This window comes from Ambystoma mexicanum, chromosome 10 (genome assembly GCF_040938575.1).
Source record: "Ambystoma mexicanum isolate Mex_15411 chromosome 10, UKY_AmexF1_1, whole genome shotgun sequence".
NCBI lineage: Eukaryota > Metazoa > Chordata > Amphibia > Caudata > Ambystomatidae > Ambystoma > Ambystoma mexicanum.
Genome location: NC_090932.1, coordinates 1,577,955,563 through 1,577,978,901, shown reverse-complemented (window position 1 = coordinate 1,577,978,901; position 23,339 = coordinate 1,577,955,563). Strand labels below are relative to the sequence as shown.

Sequence of the window (23,339 nt, the reverse complement as noted above, 5' to 3'; positions counted from 1 at the left end):
CAGGAAAAAGATCCAGGAAGCAGCCGAGATTTGTAAGAAAGTGCATTGCACTGCACTGATGGTTCCAACATAGACTTTGAAATTAGATCTTCAGTTCACCCAATATAAACCTTCCTCATCTACTTATAGTAAAAGGCCAAATATATGTTTGTCTGATGCCATCATGCGCAGTAGAAGCTGCCCGGGGCACAGAATGCTGTCGAACCGAGAGGAAGTACCACAGAGGTCAGAGCAGCTCAAGAAAGAAGAATAGACATTAAAGAAGAGACCACTATGTATGATCCTGGTGAACATCTTTCCTGACACATATTGAGGGATTTTGTTCACATTCTTGGCTTTAGAGAGTGTTTGCTCTCACTCAGCTTTGTGGCAGGTCACTATATATAATTGACAAAAATTTAGTTGAAATGATGTTAAGGTGCCAATTTAATTCAACTAAACCCCTGACATTTAGCTGGTGTTGGAAGCAACATCACCTTAACTATGAGACCCCCATTGCACAGCCCGTAGTCCCACTGATGCCATCACAAATGCCATCACATGGCATCACGTCTGGAATCACCATCATCAGCGAAATCACAAGAACAGCGGATGAAGCGTGCAACCAAGAGAGATGCAACATTTAAAAAGCGTGTTTCTGATTCAAGTGCAAAGCTGCTTGATTGGAGATTGCATTTAACAATAAGTTGCTTTCACAACCATGGCATTCTTACACAGCGGTTACCCTGTCTTGAATGAGCATTTACCAGGAAGATATACTCTAGTACTTTGGTCACTTGGTTCTAAAAACAATCCCCTATGCAAAGTAGCCATTTGGAGTGGTACACGTATGACTTTGCCCTAGCCCACCAAAGGTTACAACACACATGTGAAGGAACTGGTTCCTCAATGAACTTATTTCATAGACATAATGTTATTATTACAGGCTAGCCGTGACATCACAACTGACCTGTAATAAGATAATGACATCACAACCGCTCTGTAGTCAGTTATTACACGGCAGTTGTGACGTCACAATGCCTGCTGCATGAGCCAGCAAAGGTCAGAATTCCAGCTGTCACTTAAGCACTTCAAAGCTTGTTTAATTCCTTGCAATAGTTTTTTCTGACACTTTACAGCGATGATTTGGAACTGTTTTATGGTAGAGCGTTTAATGTGTTCACTGCTGAAGTTTAACACGTGTGAGCAAGAAGCTGCAAGTTATTACTCACATTAGAGTAGAAAATGAAAGCTTTTTTTCAATCCATTTTTACAAAAATGTTGAAACTATTTTTCTGCAAAACATTCAATGCTGCAAATTTGCTTTTATTAATTCCAAGCAGATTCTACACTGATAGTATGGATCAGAAAAATGACAATCTCTTACTTTAGATTAAACAAGAGGCCAAGTGTTAAAGGGGATAACAGTGTGTGGCCATGTATTATAAGGAATACAATACTCCCTACCATATGTAAAAAGGATATTGCAAGTTACCTCAGAGTTCTATGACCTTATGAAGGAACTCAGCCTTCGATCTCTTTCCTCTGATTGGTCACAGCCCTCTTCATTGACTTGCAATATCCTTATAATGTAGGGGGTACTTTATATTATATATAATGCGTTCCCTAAGATATATTCTCTAAAGCCAGTTAAAGGGTTAAGTTAACCCAGTGTCCAACCTTACCCAGAGGGGCATAATACCCAGTGGGGCATAACATACCCTCCCCGGTATTTTATAGCGTGCTATGTCCCTCACACCCGTCCGCATACCACCCACTCTGTTCACATATCTTCAACACTGTTCTTCTTTGCCACGTGCACTCTTCCCATGACTCATGCCGGTGAAGAACACACCTCACATCGTCTTAAGAAGTCATGGTGAATTCCGCTGCGCGCTCTTGCAGGTGCAGGTGCATGAGATGGAATAACGTGTTCACGCTCGGTTCCTCCTTGATCACCGGCTTCAGCAGGATGTCTGGCTCCTTCGAGATGACCCTGGTTGGACGCTTCCTCTGCGGCATCAGTACAGGTACCTGCTAATCAGCATCCTGGCTTTCCTGGCACTTTATGGATATTTGGGTTCTGTATGGGCTCCCATTCATGACCTGTCCTTGTACTCTATGTTTATAAATAGTCTAGCACCTCTCATGTATGCTAGAGTTGTGGCTTCTTTGTCCTTGCATCTAGACAAGCAATTTTAGCATCCCTTTTTTATGTGGTCCTATACGTTTGATACCTAGCTTAGAATATCCTGCTCTCTTGAACTAGTACTACAATAAGTATAACAATGTGTGGTCCTATATAGTGTTCCATGCCAGATCCCTTCAGCTTTGAAGCCATGTAATAACAGGTGGCATTAGCCCATTTAGTGGTACCCAATTTATAAGCCTTTGGACTATAAGAGGCGAAGTGAACCCTGCTATGGTATTTGAACTTGCAAAGTGCAGGCTGGCCCCATGTAAAGGGCAAAGAGCTTAAGTCATGAGCAATCAACTCCAACAATGCCATGCTGGAAGGCATGTTGAAAGGTTGGTTTCTTATCCTTGTGGAAATGAAAAACAATGACATGGTGCTAGAGAGGAAGGAATGTTTCAAGCCTGCTGTTGCCCTTTAAGCCACTATACTAGACCTCAGTATTGAATGACAGCCTCAGACACCAGGGCACTGAGCACCTATCTTCCAACAAGTCAACAGAGCGATAATCAGATTTGCACTGTGGGCATAGCCTATGCTTCCCACATCTAATCAGATAACATAACTTGTCCATGAGGTTACATAAGGGAGGCAAAGGCTTACAAACTGATTTCTTCTTTGCTGACTGTGCAATCAAACATCTTGTCTCTTTTCCTTAGGTGTTGGCATGAATGTATGTCTTCTGTACCTGGGGGAAATTTCCCCAAAGAAACTACGCGGACTTACAAACACCATCTGCCCCATATTTGGGATCATTGGGAAACTCTCCGGCCTCATTTTTGGACTAAGGTAGACCTTGTTTTTTTTTTTTGGCTGCTTTTTGGTTGTTTCACTTTGTCTTACCGCCGCCTGTTGCACTGTTTTTCTTTTGTTAATGCAGGGAAGCTCTGGGCAGCGAGTCCCGATGGCCGTTGCTCATGGCCCTCTCCGGAGTCACTGCCATTCTCCAGCTGGCCACATTCCCGTTTTTCCCGGACACCCCTACAGACCTCATGATGGTAAAGAAAGACAAGGAAGGCTGCCTGAAAGGTATTGCAAGGCAAAGTTCACCCATCATTTTGGAATAGTTTTGTTTTAAGGTGCTACCTGCCCAACCATTTTTCCACATGCATAATGATCGTGCTGACTGGGTGAGATGTGCAGGAGGGTGGAATATTGCATTTAGGGATGGGTCAGTCGAGCCATCAAAATACCAGAAACCAGTGGGATTTAATGACCCACCATTAAATAAAATAATCTCATCTGAAATTCATTATGTGTACTTTTTGTCTCATACAATTTCATTTTGGATACCCTGCAATCCTGACCAGTTTTTATTTTTTACAACTCAGCGTGTTAGCAGGTTCAGTCACAGTTGGGTTTGGAATATTGTCCGGGAATGGATTGAATGAGGAACGGTAAATGAAACCTCCCCTTCTCCACAGCCAATGAAATATCCCCTCGGTGATCCTGCCACTATAAGTAGTGGATACCCTCAAGCCGTGACAGACTGTATGGCCTAGGATTAAGGCTTGGTTGTGTTTCACCACAGAAATCAGAGGCTATGTATAGGCTTCATTGGGCGTGTCTGGATTCCTCTCAAGGTTATTATAGATCATGGGAGACTATTACACTCTGATAAAATAGTCTTTGAGATTACCTTCATGGTTTTAAGTGTAGTTACAAATCAAGTAGCTGTGCATTCCATTTCTTAGTATTGCATTACATTTCTGGGTATCTATGATAAAGTAAGCATGATAAGCACCATTGCATGGCTAAGCTTACATTTTGGTGCATCGAGTGTAGCTATTTCTTACTGTGGCATGGTATTTATTCCTGGGTGTCTATGATAAAGTAACCATGATAACTGCCATTACGTGGCTGGGTTAGCATTTTGGTGCAGCCAATCTAGCTTTTTCTTACTGTGGCATGCCATGTTTACTTTGCATCAAGGATAATGAAAACATGATGAGTGATAGAATGGCCTACATTGTGGAGCCAGTTTGGATATGTTTTATCTTATTGTGGCATGGAATTTTTAATGGCAAAGGCAACAGGAGTATGTTCTTATGTGGGGATACTGCCATACAATAGCAGAGCTAGCACTGACATGTTTTCTTGGTATCAGGTAATATAATCGCAGCAAAAATGTTGCGGTAAAATAATATCACGGCAAAAATGCTTCCATTTGACCCGGTAAAAGTGTGCCCCATTATACCATTTAAGGGGAGCAGGGTCTGCGGGTGTGTCCCCCGCTCCCCTTAAATGGTATAATGGGTCCAGGGGTTGCAGGGGTGTCCCCCGCATGTTTTACATGGTCTGCGGTGAAAACCGCGATATTTTGTTACCACAGCAAATTTTGCCGCGATTATATCACATGGAACCGTTTTCTTGTAGTATCATTACTGGTATTACGAGCAAAGCAAACATGAGTATGTCCTTATGTGAGAATACTGGCATATATTGGTGCAGCCAGCATGGAAACGTATGGGCACAGCCAGTCTGAAAATGTCCTCAGTATACATCCTCTGCAATGTGACATAGGCACACCAAATGGCTCTTCATGAAATACACCATGAAAAGCAGCTTTGGAAAATGAATTCTTGAGGACAAATACTATTTTCAAATACCAAAATGGAAACCGTGGCTCACTCGGCATGGCAAAGATGCCAGAGAGCATATGTACTTAACAAGAAACCTCAACCTATACACTCCTTTTATCACCACAGACCACTCAATAACCACTGCCGTCCTAAAACCAGATGAACAAAATTATCAAAACGGTTTACTGGAACGGTTTAATAACAAAACATCAGACTCAATGTAACTGCCAACCCCACAACCAATCAAGTATCTGACAACTTGGATTCTGCTCGCACACAGAACATTGAAACAAACCACTACAAATCATTCAGAGTCAGAAAACATGATGCACTGCAGCCTGATCAATCCCCACAGCATCTGTAAACACAGAAGGGATGTTCAGGAAATAAATTCTCAGCGAAGGAGGCACCTATTTGAAATATGGTTATCAGATGACCACAAAGGGAGAGCATACAAATCCATTGCAGCCAACTTCAAACTCCTCCAAATTAACCAGACTGGCAAAAGAGGCATCGCTGTGGCACACAAAGACACCTACATATACCGACTTCCCAGACTGTGTGAAGTACTCCTGCTCCACCTCACACTCAACCACCAAAGCAATCTTTCTCTCCTGCTTATTTACAGACCACCATCATGCACGACATCCTTTGCAGAATATTTTGCAGATGTAATTGCTAAACTAGTGAAACAACACAAACATCTAACGGTCCTCCTAGACTTCAACATTTACTTTGAGGAGCAAACAGAATCAGCCCCCAAAAGCTTGAGCTCCCATATGGCCAGCTTTCACCTCAAAGAAATGGTTAAAGGTAGCAGCAAACACTGCAGGCCACACACTCGATGCAATATTTAATGAAGCACGCCTAATAACCACCTCAGCTACTCTGGAGCGATCATCTAATGATTGCTTTTACTATCACCATGCCAACGCCAAGCTCCTTACTCACAAATGACAAACAACTACTGCCAAGAGAAGCTGGAAAACTTTAAACCTGGAGGAACTTGAATATCTTATAGAGGAGGCCAAGCCCAGACCCAACAATCTACAACTCCTACTTCCAGAAACAAATGTAATGACTCAAAAAGCTGGATAATCAAAGCCCTGGACAGCATCACCCTACTAAAGCGCATCACCCTCTCAGAAAATAAAAGAAAATCAGGGAGATGGTTCACACCCTACTTACGAGCAATGAACAAAAAAAATTAAATGTTTGAAAAAACATGGAGAAAACACACCAAACCACAAGATTGCCTACCAAAGACAGATACGCCACAACAAACTTTACTATTCTGAATGAATCAGTAATGCACCCCATCCAGAGGAAGAACTTTACATAATCATTAATGAGATGAGAAACCCTCATTCCTGCAGCAAAGAACCTTCGACCTACCCCAAAACTATTTGATGATTTTGCAAACCATTTTAGAAGCAAAATTCTAACCATACAGCAAGTCATCAGCGCAACCATAAGGAATAGAATTGGAAACAACATTCAAACCTTGTTCAATTACATTCATCTTAAATGGCCACTGATGAACAGCTTCAAACCAGTATTCGATCCAGACTTAAAAGAAATGGAGAAACTTAACAACACAGTTGGCTCTACTGTAGACCCATGTCCCCTAACCATCTACAAACAGGTCCTTAACAAGCAAACATCAGCATTCTACTTTCACAAATTAACAAACTGTTCACACAAACTAAGAATTGTACCATACGTTTTCAAGAACACCTATTCCACACCACTTCTAAAAAAACACTGCCAGAGACACAGAAGACCCTTCCAACTTCCGGCCTCAAACATACCATAACCAGCCAAGGTTCTAGAGAGCCAAATTCTGGAGCACATAGTCTAATAACTTGTTAGGGTGTTCAGAAGTGTGTAGTAGATGTATGAGAGGCACCCAATCAGCACTCCTTTCCATTAGAGATGACATAAAAATTGCAGTGGACGACAAAATCACCTCATCACTCATACTCATCAACATTTCAGCAGCTTTCTACATGGTTAACCACAGCACACTAATGAGAAGGCTTGAAAAACCTGAACACCATACCACAACACTACAATGGACGATGTATAGAACAGAAATCACCTGGCTCCCCCCTTTTCAGTTCAAAACCAGGGCATCATCCAAAATCTATATGGCCCCTATCGTGAAGATCATAAAATCAAATGGGCTCACCTGTTACAAGTATGCAGATGACACCAAATGAAATGAAAAACAACAGAAACTCCAGCACAACCCTCAGCTACTGATTCACACGAAAAAATGAATCGATGGTGCTTAATGCCTTTCACGGTAGTAATAAGGAGTGCAAACAGCATAAGAATAGAGAAATCTCCAGGTAGGCTTACTGAGTTGGGTGGAATAATGATGACATTGTATGGATTGCGGCTAATGAGGGTTGATAGTCTTCTTATTTATTGATTTTCCAGATAAAATAGGGAGAATGTGTTGTGTGTTCTGTTGTGGTCTATTGTGAGCACTCTACTTGTGGATGGATTGAATCACTCTGTATGCACACAGTGGGTGTCAAGGTGGGATACCCTGTTTGGAATATTGGAGGTGAAAGTATTCTGAAAGGGCCTGTTGTTGAAGGAAGGTCTGCAATTTGGCCGGTTCCAAGTTGGAATAGCAGAAACTGACTACACGTATGTCTTGAAAAGACCATTTGAAAAGACCATTTGGGGCTCCCAGGCCTTTGTTTCTGCTTGTTTGTGTGCACACAAAGGCATTACAAAAGGGAGCCATTCAGTTCCTTCTGTAATTAGAAGAGGTCCTGTGAAGGCTTCTTCCAAATGGGGGGTTTACACATCTGCATGGGGGTTACCCAGATACAAATGAAGCAATGCCTGTTTCCTGCAGTGCATGTAGTATATGCACAATAACAATGTAGAAGGAATATGGGAGGGCCACTGCCCAGAGTTTCCTTCCCCACCAGTGGATGCCAGAAACTCACCCATCAGGACCTGGTTTACCCTCCACTGAAAAGGGGAAAGTGCATTTTTAATCCAAAAGTCATCCAAGCAAATGGGAAGTACCCTTCTGGTATGGAACATGTTGACCTCTCCTTGGAACCATCCGTTAAGATGTTAAGGTCCAAGGTACTCATGAATTTGGCAGTGTGAGGAGACAGGAATGAGACGGGGACACAGAAGAGTCATGTCTGTGGCAACAAACCTCGATTAAAGCAAATGGGGGTTGGACAATGCCTCTCTATCCCAAATCTAGGATATATTTTCCCTACCTCAACCAAACCTAATGGGTCTGTCCTTTAACAAGATGTCCGAACTAAAAGTATGTCCTGTGTCCGTAATCCTATTCTGGCCCTCACACTCTAAAACCAATTTAAAGGTGTGAAGGGTACTGTCTCTTGATTTCTCAACGTGCTAACATCAAATCCAACACAAAAATACACATCCAATCAAAAGTTTTCCAATGGAAAATATTAACAGTTCTAGGGAATGGCTCCCTTCCCCAGATTCCTTATAACAAAGTTTAATCAGGTTCCTCAGAATCCAAGAGGATCACTCTCTCCCATTGGTGTATTCACAGGTCTCGGGGAAACAGCTCCCTGCCCAGGTTTTCTCTTCACCTTTAATATTCTGCACCTTTAAAAGTGTGGGTTCCAAATTCACAAGTTATCTGTTAACTTCCTTGCCAGACTTTTCTCACCCATTTATAGTAGTTCATAATCTTAAGTGCATGGGTCTTCCTTGAGATTCTGTTTACATTGTAATGTGCACACACACTTGTCTTTACCTGGTGTACTCTCCTGGCAGGACTTTATTGTGCTGTGGGCTTAGGAAATCCAAGATGGCGGAAAAGCCCACATTTGCGCCAGGGTCCAGGAAAACCGCACAGTTTTGCGCACACCAAAATGGTCGCCTGACCAACCACCCACCAGTGCGAGCGTGATGGGCCAGGAGTGCCATGAGTGGAATGTCTGCCAAAGGAAAAACAGCAGTGCCTGTTAGCTCAAAAAGTGCTTTGAAATCACCTTTGTTTCTCTGAAATGCAAGCTAAAAATGCCTATTTTAAACTTTGCAAGATATTCAAAAATCTCAATAAACACCAGCATACATTTGGCAGAATGTAGTCTTGTGTGCATACAAAATCTGGAAAGATGAAGAGCCCAAAACAATGTTTATAACAAAACTGGCTGAGCTGTGGATGTCAGCAGCTTAAGTTAAATTGGACTGAAAGCCACTAAAATCTAAATGTTTAAAATAAATGAGTGACCTACTGTTGAGTGTCACATAGTTTGCAACTGTTAAATGTCATAGTTGTGAACTTTGAATCAGCATTCTAGCTGCATGTGTAAAAATTGTAAGTTTGATTTGGATGAAGACAAACTGGGAACAAAAGTGACATTTGGCTGAAGCCTGGCTTGAAGAGAGTGAATTCTGCCTGACAACTACCCCCGATGGGAGTTGAAACTTGCTCAACAAATCTTCCCAGTCCTGGCCTGCATTCTCCTGCCCTCACCAAAGGGAGATGACACCTCTCTGATTGGATTAGGGGAGGAGCAGCTTGGGACTTCAGGAAACTGAACAATGAGCCTTCCTTGGCTCAGGCAAATGGTAATTCAGGGGGGTCGTAAATGGCTTCCTCTTGAGAGAAACTGGGAGGGGCAGTGCCTCTGTGAGCAACTTGAGTTGGAGGAAGTGGACAAACCAGAAATTCCACCATGTGCTTTGTGAAACCACACCCCTCTGGGCCAGAGCATAATTTTAAAAAGATGGATAATTCATAGGACGGACTTGTCAAAATTATATAATTAATATAATTATTCTTGCGATTTTTCTGTGCACATTTTAAGAGGTGTTAGGACTCTGTACCATGTTCTGAGGCAAAACCCCATGAATTATGGAGATTGCAGACACGGGGTTCACGCTAGAAAAATGAAAATTTACTGGAATATGTGTAGAGAGATGGTGTACATCTGTGTAATGTTTGGTAAAAATCCAATATTGGTAAACCAACTAAAAACAAAAATAAGTTGCCTTTTTTGAACCCTGGCTCTTAGAAACATCAGAGTTGGAACAGAGACCTACCCAAAGTATTATGATATGTACATGTAATGTCAACCACTTGTGTATTTGGGAAATATGTTTAGTTATGAAAATGATTTTCTAAGGTAAAAGCAAAGGGGAGTGTTCTTTATTTGGAGCCATAAAAATGACACCTGATGACATAGGATGACTCACTGCTCCCTTCTCAAATCAGGTCAAAGAGAAATCCTTGACCTATCAAATCATGAGTGGGTTGGGCATAGAAATTTAGCATCCACACCCATTTGCAAAAGACATGAAAAGAGCCACTGGAAGCCAGACAGAGACATTCAGTTTCCAACCTTCAACTGAATTCTTGCGCAGCACGCTGACGGAGAACTCCAGAACCCAGAACTCCAGAGATCCAGACTAACTCCAGAACAAAAACTCCAAAGAGCTGAACTCTTCAGCAGGCCTCAAAATCTTTTGCAAATTATTCAACCGCCGGGCTGTGCGGTTTGCTGCTTGCTAAGAGTCCTGCGTATCCAGAACAGAACCAGTAGCCAGAAGCAGTGCGGTATCCAGAATCCACTTGATCCAGACCAGCAGAACCAGAGACCCAGACCAGACCGCTGTGAACAGAACCGGTGCCTGATTGACCCGCCGAGCAGAGAGAACCGCAGCTAAACTTGTTGACCAGATCCGTGATGAGGCCATTCCTTTCAAATTTATATTCTGAGTACCCAGCTAGAACTGTGCAGAACCCATCTCTTAACTTAAAATAACCTGATTCAAAACATTTGAACCTGTTTAGAACTGCATCATAAGAAATTGTGTGTTCCTCCTGTTGATTCAAACCTTTCAAAGCGCATCTGTCATTCCGAAACTGTAATTTCATTTCTGAAAAACTACCTTTACAAAATCGTCTGTATCTTTGGAACCGTGCATCCTAGGAACAAAACTTTTATTGTAAAGCTAACATTCCCAGATTTCCAACAAGCCCTAACCCGACTTGCTACTCCTTATAGCGCCTCCGTAATTGCGCTCAAGGCACTCGGAAAAAGTGCCGCTATTTGACATTTTGCTTCATTTCAACCACGTGTAGAAAGATCTGTCCTTTGCTTCCATTACTGAAATCCGTTTTCAACCCGATAACCCCTCATTATTCATTGTTAGTGTGAACCTGAACTGATTTGAAGTATCTCTCACTCACCCTGAACATCTAGAGGGAATTAAAATCAATTTTAGCATATTTCACTCCCTTGCAAATCACCTGAAAGTCTTTTGCCTGTGTTTCAAAATCATCCCTGGCGCTATAAGATTGCTAGGGGGGAACTGAATTTGTATATTACTGTGATTGTATTCCTGAAGACTGTGTGTGTTACTTCCATCTCCTTACATTGCATAGAGGGGGGAGTGAATTGTCAGAGAAAAAGTGATCGTATTATCTTTTGCTGAAATCATATCAAGTTTATTTCTTTACAGCCTTTTATTCATCTTTGCATCTCCTTGAAACCAGAAAGCATTCTCAGCTACCTTATCCTCCATATTACTCCTAAGTAATTAAACCAGTGTGCTAGTATAACATCATGATCACTGTCATATGTCTAAGTGTGATATCAAATATTAATTTATTATAAAAGTGTGACATATATATCTAATGGTTAATTTTTCAAATAAACCTTTTTAATTTTCAAAACAAACCTACTTCTTGGTTCAGTGGGGTCAGGGGGATTCTAAGAGAGGGGCGTTATACAAGTGTTCATCATCCAGATTATAATTTGTTATAAAAATATATAAATAAGGGCTTCCCTTGAGCAATCCCAGACAAGGCACTGACTTAGTGGGAATGCTTGATTGGAGTCATTAACAGGTACACTCACCTGCAAGGACTTTATTAAACAAACACTTAAATTCACGTTTAACATTATCCCATTGCTGGCTCATGAAGGTTCATACTGTTCTCTTCATGACATATTTCCTTTTCCTCAAACAGGTTCTTTGTCCCTTGTCCAAGCACTTTGAACTTTAGATTGTGTTCTCCTTTAAGGTTGGGGTTCAATACCCTGTTTGTAGTCTGCTTTATAATTTCTTTCACTTCTTTAACAGCCTCCCTTTTGGTCTCTCTCTGCGTTCTCGTGATGCAACACACTTTGCTTAAACAACCCGGTAACCCACTTGTGTTCTTTGTGTTTAGGGGTTGTTTCAGGTCTCCCATCACTTCGGTTCCCTTCCCTCCATGTTACTCCTATGGAGTGGCATACGCTTGTAGACAACCTAGTAACCCCTGACAGAAGCATACGCATAACCAAGTCACCCCTGCTGTAAGGCAGCTTCAGCTGGTTGACATGGAACTATTAATGAGTTAATTAGCCTTGCTGGTTTTCAGAAGCACAGTGTAGGGTCGTGCCCACCTATCTTGAAGAGCACCATGCTTAAACCAACTTAAATTTACCGATTTAAACCAACTTGGATTATACTGGATTTCTGGTCATACAAGAGCTTCACCAATTCTTGACTGCCTTTCGGGGTCTTTGTGACTTATCCATGTACAGTGCAGGGCCATTTTGCAACTTAATTACATAGTCCACTATATCATGTGTAGAAGTTCGGGGGTCATGTCCCACCTTTCTCTTACCAAATTTAGAAGACCTCTCACAGGATGTACAAACAGACGTTCAAAGAAACTGAAAGACACTTCTGCCATCAAAGGTCCTGTTAAATTTCTCAATAATAGCTGCAAATGTTGTAGAAGGTTTTTTGATAATTCCAATTTTTAATTTCTATAGGTCAAAGATGGTAATGGGATATTCAATTTGGCTTGTGACATATCTCATGTGAAAAATGAAAGTATTATTTGGAAGAAATCGTTGGCTTTACCCAATTGTGTCCCAATTATACCTATTCACTATGAAGTCGGCCTTCTTTTATTGATAGGATGGATAAAGTGGAAAATCCTGACATTTCACAAACTAATACTTAATCCCCCACAAAAGTCTATGTTTGGAGGGAAACCAGGTCCAGTTTCAAATTATGTGTTCAAAAGCAAAACTATATCATTGAATATTCAAGAATCAGCAGAAACCTTAATCAATAATCCTATACAAGTAAAAAAAAGGTTTTTCTTCTAGTTCGGTGAAACACTATTAAAAGCAGTAAACGTTACAAAACACAGAGAATATATTGAATAATTGATAAACCATCTATTTATTTCGTACATACCTAATAAGTACTTCTTTTCATAATTTCTACCATTTTTTTTAATCCACTACTGATGTACTTTATGTATTGTGTATGGTTTTTCTTTGTTAAATCAATTCATAAATAAATAAAGAAATACACATTTTGTTTCCCTAGTACCTGTAGGCTTTAAATTGAGATATCATTAAAAAAAAGAGTTTTAGTCTTTCATTTGCACATTTGAAGATGCATATAACTCCTTCTCTCTGAAAAACAGGCAATTTACCTTTCAGCTGCTAGTTTGATTTTGGAATGCACAGTAGACCTTTACATATATAAAATGTATGAATTGCCTGATTGTGTTATATTCTCACTGCGGCACCCCGACAACATGCGCATGATAACTCGGTTCAAACTCGGAAAATCTGCGTCCAAATCCCCGTAAACCATCCCTGCACCCCCGATACACTGCATACACACACCCCTAAATTAGACCGATCCCCGGTAACATACCCACACCCGAAAGCCGACATGTAAACCCACCTACACACTGTAAATCCTATGCGCAAGTGTCCTTAAGCCTGCCTTTGAGTGGCGCAGTGATCGAGGGATTTGTGTGAACCTTTCAATGCCGAGAGGCTGCGTGGGTGGTTCCATGAATACGTGTTATTTGGCGCAAATGTGGCCGTGCAAGAGACTGCCTGCTGGCCATCCCCCGTAACGGCCACTTGTTTGCATGTTCATCTCCATTTTCGGAGTCCGCCCCATTTCTTGCGCAAGCCACACCCACGCTATGCACAAAGGGTGTAATCACAAATTGTACAGTTGGGCCATAAACCAAAACAAACCAATGGTACCACGGAAGAGAGTGAACAGCTGCTCATACACTGGTTTGACTGTGCTGGCACACTATACTCTCACCATATGCCGGTGGGATTTAGAACTGGTTATAGGACAAGGCAATTCTGAGTTGCCTCTTAGGTTGCCACCAACAGCAAGGTGCCAAATGGGCCCTGAAAGCAGAAATGTGCGCTAGTAGTAAGGGCCTTCAAAATAATGCGTTGCCTATGTAAAATAAAAAACACTTAGGCCTGACCATGGACCATGGACAAAAGTGAGGGCAGATGGGCTGGTAGAGATTATTATAGATTCCCATTCTCTCAAATGCGACTATGGCCTGTGGAACACAGCTGCATTGGGCCAGTGAGACTGTGTCTGTGTAACTGTGCACCTATCCCCGAGGGTGCACGTGCACACAAAGCTAGTGTGTGTGAATTCACCAGTTTCATCGCTGACTGTGGATTATGTGTGCCAAGGAGTTCATCCTACTCTTGCAAAAAAAAAGGTGATGGCTGGAAGGTTTTGAATTTATCATAACCACAGGCAAATCTCTGGGCAACCCTCCAGACCATAGTTCTTCAGCCTGCCAAGCCATTACAGAAGGGGAAAACGCATATGCAAATCAGGCTTGGTTCTACCCGAGTGGAACAGGTATGCCCAGACGTGGGTCCCGTGCCTGCTGGGCCTAGGGACCCAAACTACTCCTCACTGATGAGGCCGAAACATGTTTGGGGAGGCTTGTGATTTCGTGCAGAAGGGATGTGACCTAGCAGTTTGGCTGGACTGCCCCTTTTGGGGTGGGACCAAGCCTGATTTGCATATGGTTTTTCCCCTTCTGTAATGGCTTGGCAGGCGAAGAACGATGGTCTGGAGGGTTGCCCAGAGCAATGCCGGTGGTTAAGATTCATTCTAAACCTTCCAGCCATCACCTCTTTGTTTTTGCTTTGTCACCCCGAGAGGGACGGGTATGCCCAGACGTGGGTCCCGTGCCTGCTGGGCCTAGAGACCCAAGCTACTCCTCACTGATGAGGCCTAAAAAGGCCGAAACATGTTTGCGAATGCTTGTGGTCTCGTGCAGAAGGGATGTGACCTAGCAGTTTGGGCTGGACTGCCCCTTTTGGGATGGGGCCAAGCCTGATTTGCATATGGTTTTTCCCCTTCTGTAATGGCTTGGCAGGCGAAGAACGATGGTCTGGAGGGTTGCCCAGAGCAATGCCGGTGGTAAAGATTCATTCTAAACCTTCCAGCCATCACCTCTTTGTTTTTGCTTTGTCACCCCGAGAGGGACGGGTATGCCCAGACGTGGGTCCCGTGCCTGCTGGGCCTAGAGACCCAAGGTACTCCTCACTGATGAAGCCAAAAAGGGCCGAAACATGTTTGGGAATGCTTGTGGTCTCGTGCAGAAGGGATGTGACCTAGCAGTTTGGGCTGGACTGCCCCTTTTGGGGTGGGACCAAGCCTGATTTCCATATGGTCTTTCCTCTTTTGTAATGGCTTGGCAGGTGAAGAACAATGGTCTGAAGGGTTGCCCAGAGCAATGCCGGTGGTTAAGATTCATTCTAAACCTTCCAGCCATCACCTGTTTGTTTTTGCTTGTTTCATCGTACTCTTGGCACAAAATACTACCAGGGCCCCATAAATGATACAATGCTTAGATTGGGCTTCCCCCTTTGTGAAAGGTATTTTGACATTTAGGGGGTGAAGGCAAAATTCAGGGCACAGTGTGACTTTCATTCTTCATACTCATTTAGAAATAGCATAATGTCATGTGCTGAAAACGGTGAATAATTCACTTTCACATTATTAAGTCTGAAGCAAGTGCAGAAAACAAAGAATCCGACATTTTAGGAAAGCACATTCAGATTATTCCAAGACATAATGAATCTGTCCTTCTTTAATTACTTAATATCTACTCGCTAGTCTTCTCACGGCACGTCCACTCTACTCCTTTGCCCTGCCAACTTTGCCAGCTGTAGCCCCTCCCACGATCATTGCCCACCTCTTTGCATCGCCTTCGCGGAAGGTGGCCATCTCTGGAAAATTGGTCCATTTCTTCTCCTAGTGCTTAAATCTATCCATTGGCCAGCCCTTCTGCCCCTAAATCGGCTGAGTCTACCCCCTAATGCTCCCAAAAGCGCCCCAGGTTAACCAACCACTGTCTACCCTATGCTGCCTCCAGCTTTGCCTCCCTCCTGATTCCCCGCCATGGGAGCAACATCCCCCCTGAAATTATGCTCTTTCAACAACACCTGGCCCAGGACTAATTCCAATGGAGGCGCATACCGACGCACAGAGCTCACAGTACTGCGCTACTGTTAAAAGGTGTCAGTCCAAATGCTGGCCTCCCGCACTCTGTACAGGCCTCTGCTGCTCTCAAGCTAGGTCAGCGCTTTAAACAATAAAATAAAGAATGAAAAGTATGTACATTAAACTAGTGACTGGCTTCAAGATCTCCCTTAAGAATCCCCATGTCTGCATGGAGGGCGTCCCATGGTCTTTTAGTGCTCTACTCTACCCTGAAATGGTCACAACAACTTTCAGCACGGTCCTTTGCACACCTGTAAGTACTGCAATTACTGCACATTTAACAGCATTGTGAAATCAAGTTACTGCAAAACAACATACTTTCGTACACTTTCAGAAATAATGAGATAATGAGCTGCCTCACGAACAAAACCAGTATTGACTCCTTATTATATGATAGAAATGTTCGCAAATAATCAGAAATTGTGAACAGTGGTCGAAGTGGCAGGAGCGGTTGGGAGCTGTTCCTGAATGGTTTTGTTTTAAAATAAGAGTTTTGGAATTAGTTGAAACTTGCAATTCAGTGCACTGTAACGAGGGGTGGACTGGGAACCAAAAAGTCCTGTAAATAATTACAGGGAATAAAAAGAGGCCCTGGAAATAATTTTCAAAGTGGCCCCATAGCACACATTTTCAGTAAACCCAATACTTTTCCTATGAGCATATTTGGAAATAAAAGAGGTACCTACACAAAAGAGGCCCAAGGTGCAGAGGCCTGCTGTGAAATCTCCAGAATTCCCTGTAGGCAAGAACGCCCCTGACTGCACCGAACATTCCCGTAAACAGCATGTGCATTTATTTAGGTGTTTGTATGTCGTGTGAGAGGGGGCGTACCAATGGGGTTTGTTGGGAGCGGAGGCAGGCCAGCAGGGAATATAGTTCCACTCCTTCTTTTCGTACACTTCGACCACTCATATTGAAACAATTTATTTAGGAAAGGGATACGTTTATTCTCTCCGGCATCACAAAGTGTTATAGCCAACGATCATTTTGTAATTTAAAAAATTGGATGTCTTTAACAAGGATAGCAATTTTAAAGGGTATACAGTTGTTTTGCCACCAGTTTTTTTTCCCGATGAGTTTTTTAATGAAAAATATTCATCAAAAAACGAATTGAAAAATAGACGGGGTGGGCAAGGGGATAAAAGAGGTAGTGGATTAGGGATTAAATAACAGAGAAGGGGATGTGGGGGGGAACCCCAAATATTTTAAAAAAATGTAGATGAGTTTTTTCAATTTGCATTTTTTCCTATAAAAACTCATAGAAAAAAAAACTGGTGGCAAAAGAACATAGAACCTTCTAAAGTACTTTGTTTCTGTAAGAGGCAAGGAGGTGTGGCAGCCCCTCAGCCAACGGGGAGGCTTGGAATGGGGTAATCCCTGCTCCGAGCCACCACAGGGCTGGAGGCTGCTTTCCTCCCCTGGCAGGGATTCAGCTAAGTGTTTTTCCCCTACCCCTCTTCCAAACAATCCCCTCCCTTCCCTCCCAACCCCACTTACTTTCTTTTTGCTCTGTTTTCAAGAGCAAATGCGCTGGGAACACTTCTGTCCCCAACGCGTCTGCTCCCGCTGGCTGCCATGGAAGGGGAAACTTCTTTTACATCTTTTTTTTTTCTGTTCCAAAATGCTGCAGCGTTTCGGAGCAGAAATAGAATGCTATTACTACCCCGGTCTTGCGGGCCGCGGTACTAATAGCAACAAGCCCCTAGCTGTGGGGCATTACCGAGTCAGGTAATGCCCGGGGCCTTTGTTAAGGCCCTTGCTTCGCTCGGACTATACGTACCAGAATCCCTACCTTAATGAGAAGGAAAACTTAGACCAGACTATGGTAATATAATTACAGACTTGGGTCCAGGAAGACTACAGAAAAAACCTGAGCACTTCCAAAGAAGTGCTTTCCACCTCCCAAGGGGAGCCGTCATGAGGAACTCACACCCTTCACCCATCTAGTAGCCAGGAGTAGAAAGAGGGAAAGAGCAGTAGCTGCCACCCAGGGAACAGAAATAACATTGCATACAACGATACAAGAGAGTGGCAGCCCAATGAGGTCTGATCTACATATCGACAGTCACTGAGCATGCTCAGACCCGTCACGTGTATCCTTCATCCAATCAAACTGGAGCCATTCAGCTCAATCTCTATATAAAGGCAACTCCCTGCACAACCGCGGAAGAACTTTTGCTTGGAGGTGAAGTGTTGGAAGTGGAGCAGGAGGAAGAGAAGAGAAGTGGAGCAGGAGGAAGGAGTCTGGCAAGATGTTTTAAATACTACCAGATATCAGGAGAGAAACCAGGGGCTGATAGAGAATATGGCATCAGCAGGAGGTTGGATGTGAAAACTAAGAGGGTCTTTAGGAGTGTATTATATAGGAGGTTTGAAGGAGGGGTCATTTCAGGATGGGGATGCATGAGACGTTGAGGGGCAGACAGAGGAGTCGGCCAAAGAGGAGCATGGAATGAGCGTTACGCATTAGGAAGAGATTCAAAGGCAGAAGATAGGAAGTAAATATGAAGTAGATATGAGAAACGGATTACATAGAAGCAGTCACACCCAGACCCCGGGGACAGTTAGAGGAGGTTGAGTGGAGGTATGGCCATGTGGTAGAGGATGTGGAAGAGACAAAGAGGGGAGAATCAAGGAGTGAAAGAGACAATCCACATTGCCATAGGTCTGTTACAGCTAAGGGAGGACAAGTCAAGGGTGATGTGTTGGGGACTAGAACCTGGACTCTTAGACTGGTAGCTGGCAAAGAAAAGCAGACCCACCCTATAGAGCAGTCCTGGTGGCTGGCTTCCTAATGTATGAATCTATCGCACCAACTACTGCTACAGCCAAGTCCTACCATGGAAGTGAATGTAGGACTCGAGACCCAGGCAAGAGGGCCTCTCAAGAGATGAGATCGAGAACCTACGGAGATGACCTAGAAGTCCAGAAGCAAGAGTGGAGAGTGAATGATAGCGAAGGGAAAATACACAGAGACTTTGGCTTCAGACTCACAGACGTTGCTGGAACCCCAGAAACCCTTATTTGAACCCAAAACCTTTTGATTGCACCCAGAGGTCTATAAGCAGTTTGAAGCCATCCTATATAGTGTTGGGGAGGAAACTAGACAACATCATAAACCACTTGAAAGTGGCATACAGTGTTGCGTCATATGTTATGCTTGTCATTCGTATGTATATATGTCATGTCTATCTTTGGCCAACTGGGTGAGAGTTCCTATGACTATCATCCACTTTGAGCCTGGGTATCCTTAAAAATATGGAAAGAATGATACAGCCATTGTACGGAATTCTGTGGGAGGAACTATGCTACGTGAGCATGTCTAAGGCTAGGCTCAACTCAGGTGCAGATCCCAATTGGGGGTTACGAGCTGACTGGTTTTGAGAATAATAATAACTTGTTATTTATATAGCACTTTTATTCCAAAGCACTTTACATAGAACATACTTAAATACCTTATTCCTAACCAATCACAATTCACACTCACATCAATTGATTGATTGATTGATTGATTGCTTATTTATTATGTGCCTATACACAAGTATCTCAAGGCGCAACAAGGCAAGGAAGGGGAACAAAGGGAAGACAAGACAAACGATCTTACTAGGCCTTGTGACATTCAGATTATGCAAGTGCGCAACATGAAGTGCAGGGGAGAGGGTGCAGGGAGAAGTGCAACCAGGGCAGTGGGCTCTGAGTTAAGTGCGAGGGAGGCTGGGACAACAGGGTGCAATCCCAGCTAGGAAGTGCAAGGTAAGCCAGGCGGCGGGTGCAAGGTGGGCCAGGCAGCAAGTGTGGGAGACTGTTCCAGGGTGGGCATGGTGCCCTGTAAGACTCAGGGGGGCACCCTGCAGCCAGTCAGCAGAGTAGGAGCAACAGGAGCAAGAGTAGGTTAACAGGGAAAAGGGAGAGAAAAAGAAGAGGAGAAAAGGAGGGTCTTGTGGAGAAGGATTTTTAGTGCTAGGTGCACAAGGGAGTGCTTAAGAAGAGAGGGGAAAGATCCAGTGGCGAAGTGGTGATTAAAGAAATCGGCCAAGGCTGGAGCGAGAGAAACAATGTTGTCCTTAATGGTTCTGGAGGAGCAAGGGGTCACCTGTTTGGATGACACTTTCATACACCAGACTTGTCTAGAAACATCATCAGGTGGGATAGGGGAGAGGAAGGAAGGAGAGGAAGGGGGCAGCCAAGGGGGGTCTGAGAGAGGTAGATGGAGAGCAAAGAGAGTAGAGTAGAGTGCAGATAGGATGTCTGGGTTTTAGTGGTGAAGTGAGAAGCCAGAGCTGTGCAGAGGGCCTGTGTGGGAGTAGAAGAGGTGCAGAGTGCAGTAGGATTGGCCAGCTCCTTGCAGAGTTTGAAAACGTTTGGCCATGTTATTAGAGGCCACAGAGATGCAGGCTTGAATATGGACCCTTTTTCTAGGGAAGATGGAGAGTCTGTATTGCCTTTGGAGCAGGTGACAGGCCAGTTTGTCAGAGGGTGCGCCCGAAGCTCCCAACTTCCACTCAGCTACTCTACACTTGCGTTTCGGAGCGGCCGGGTCGGAGTCAAACCAAGAGTTGCACTTGGCGGCAGGCTTCAGGTGGATCCTCATGGTAGGGACAAGGCGACCAAGAGAGTAAGAGATAAAAAGGTGAAGGGTGGAAAGGACTGTGTCAGAGAGGGAGTCAGCTGCAGGGGCAGAAGGGGGAGAGAAGGTGGAGGCAAAGGAGGCAACTGACACTCGCTGCTTAGGTCGAATGACCACAAAGGAAGGTGGCAGTTCTGGGTGGGACTTTGCCAGGGGGACAGGAAGTTTGAATTGAGAAGAGAGAAGAAAGTGATCAGTCCAGGAGAGAGGATGGTAAGAGGATTTGAGAGGGCGATGGCTGAAGAGATGAGAACATCCATGGTGTGTCCGGCTTGGTGTGTTGGGCCAGAGGGTAGGCTGGATAGGGAGAGAGAGTCGCAGAAGTTGCATTGCGGAAGAGCCCACAGGATGGGTCTGGGGAGTCCAGGTAGATGTATGTTGAGATCCCAGAGGAGGAGATGCTGAGAGGAAGAGGAAAGGAGAGATGACATGAGGTCAGTCCATCAACGAGGAAGAGAGTGACCTGGCCAGGTGTCCTGTAAATGGTGGCCAAGGTCAGAGAGAAGCCAGGAGAGATAGAGAGCCTGCAGACCAGGCATTCAAAGGAGGAATAGGTCTGTGTGGGGATGATAGAGGCAAGTATCCTCTCCGGAAAGATCTGCCCACTCTTCCTCTGGGCCTATTGGGCCTGGGCTTGGAGAAGATCTTGTAGCCCTCAGGGAGGAGAGTATCAAAACCTCTGACAGAGCTGGCCTTGAACCATGTCCCGATGAGAGCGAGAACATGTATGTCCTGGAGTTCAAGGAGATGGCAGATATCGGAGGAGTGCTTGACAGCAGAGTGAGAGTTGAGGGTAGCTACGTGGAGTAGGTTTCCACTTTTGAAATATTTCCGGAGAGAGGTACAGGAGAGAGGAGTACCCATAGGAAGTGGAAGAGGAGCCGTTGTGGAGGGAGGAGGTGTCAGAGGAGCTGTAGAATTGGTAGGAGAGGGTGGCAGATGGACCAGAGAGGAGATAGAAGCAGTTGATGGTAAAGGAGCCAACGAGGTGGAAGAAGGAGGTGGCAGATGAGTCAGTGGAGAGATAGAGGGAGTAGCAGGAGAAGGAAGGAAATTGATTAGGCGAGGGAGGTTCCTAGTAAATAGGAGGAGGATTGGCTGAGGGCCCTAGACCATGATGGTGCCATTTAGATAGACATTAATGATGAATCTGGAAGCAGGCCATGAGGACCTCCCACTGGGTGCCATCATTAACAGGAGAGGCGGAAGAAGCAGAGAGAAGTGCAACCATATGAAGAGTCCATAACCCGGGAGAAGGAACGACAAAGAGGATGTCGGTGAGAGTCTGTCTGGCATAGGCACCGACATAGGTTACATCGATGGGAAGACCTGGGTTGGGGACCAGGTTAGCCTTCTTGAGCGTCTTCCTTACAGACTTAGTGAGAGGGGTAGGATAGGAGATAGAATAGCAGTTAGAGAAGATGGTGGATATTGAGAGCACCATCAATGGTGCAGAATAAGAGGGAGATCGCAGGGGAGAAGAGAGACAAGGATGCACAGCACAGAGCTGCACCACACAGGAAACACGGGGAGGGGTCTAAGAAACAGGTTAGGGGGAACAGAGGGAGACAGAAAGCAACAGCAGAGTGCAGACAGATACGAGTCAACAGAGGCCAGTACAACAGTAGTGAGTGGAACAGTGGTGAGCCAACCGGGCTCAGTTACGACCTAGAGAGGAAAAAGGCCTAGGGAACACAACGATATGTGACAGGCACAAACAGGATTATCTCACCTAGAGGCAAATGTCAAAAAAAGCACGAGAAATGCAAAGAAACAGTAGTGGAACACAAACACACCAGTACGGCTACCCGGGAGAGGGGAAAACCTAATGGGTGTGCAGAAACAGAGTAGAATATGTCACACACTGAAAGGAGTAACCATGAGGTAGGGCAGTGTAGTGGGGCACAGTAATTGCTGCAGCCCCTGCCACATCCTTCCTACCTTACGGTCTCTGCTGGTCGACGGCTGCGTTGCATGCTCGCACTCCCGTTCGTTGCAACATGCTACATATCAATTGGCCAGCATCTCACGCAATCCAGCATTGCACAACACTGTGCCCTTAGCCTACACAGGTTTTGCCTCGGACGGTCCAATCCTCATTTCTTAAAGGATACGCTGCATGGGCATAGTGCAGCGTGCTATGTATCAATCGGCCAGCATCTCATGCGGTCCTGCATTGCACAACACAACACAACTCCCTTAGCCTATGCGAGCTTTGCCACGAAGAGTCAGACCCTCGGCTCTTAAGGGGTACCTTGAGTGGTCATTGCACAATGCGCTACATATCAATTGGCCAGTGTCTCCTGCGGTCCTGTGTCGCTCAAAACCATGCCACTAGCCTACGCTGGCTTATTGACCTTAGAAAGATGCCGGGATTTCAACTTACAATCTGCAAATTAAACACAGATCACAGCGACGATGTGCTCAACTGACTGAGATATCTTTCCGGGCAAAACGATCAAGAGAGGGACTGCCACAGCATTCATGACCATAATGAGCAAACCCCTTTTTGAAGTGAAAGATGCAACACAGCAAACTCTGGATCCAATTTGGCAAAACGGTAGGAGGCTGGCCTAGGAAATGTAAAGTTGGAAATCTCTCACATCTTTGTCATGTCTCTAGGCCA

The 23,339-nt window shown here is 44.3% G+C and overlaps 1 protein-coding gene across 1 annotated transcript in view; it reads left to right on the top strand.

Moving 5' to 3' along the window:
• Window positions 1–23,339, top strand: part of LOC138492614 (solute carrier family 2, facilitated glucose transporter member 11-like) — a 217,436-nt gene that overhangs the window by 85,149 nt on the left and 108,948 nt on the right. Inside the window, exons 4-6 of the mRNA XM_069619907.1 lie at window positions 1,885–2,009; window positions 2,833–2,962; window positions 3,054–3,202. Of these exons, the coding sequence (XP_069476008.1) occupies window positions 1,885–2,009; window positions 2,833–2,962; window positions 3,054–3,202 (404 nt within the window). The remainder of the gene's footprint in view (window positions 1–1,884; window positions 2,010–2,832; window positions 2,963–3,053; window positions 3,203–23,339) is intronic.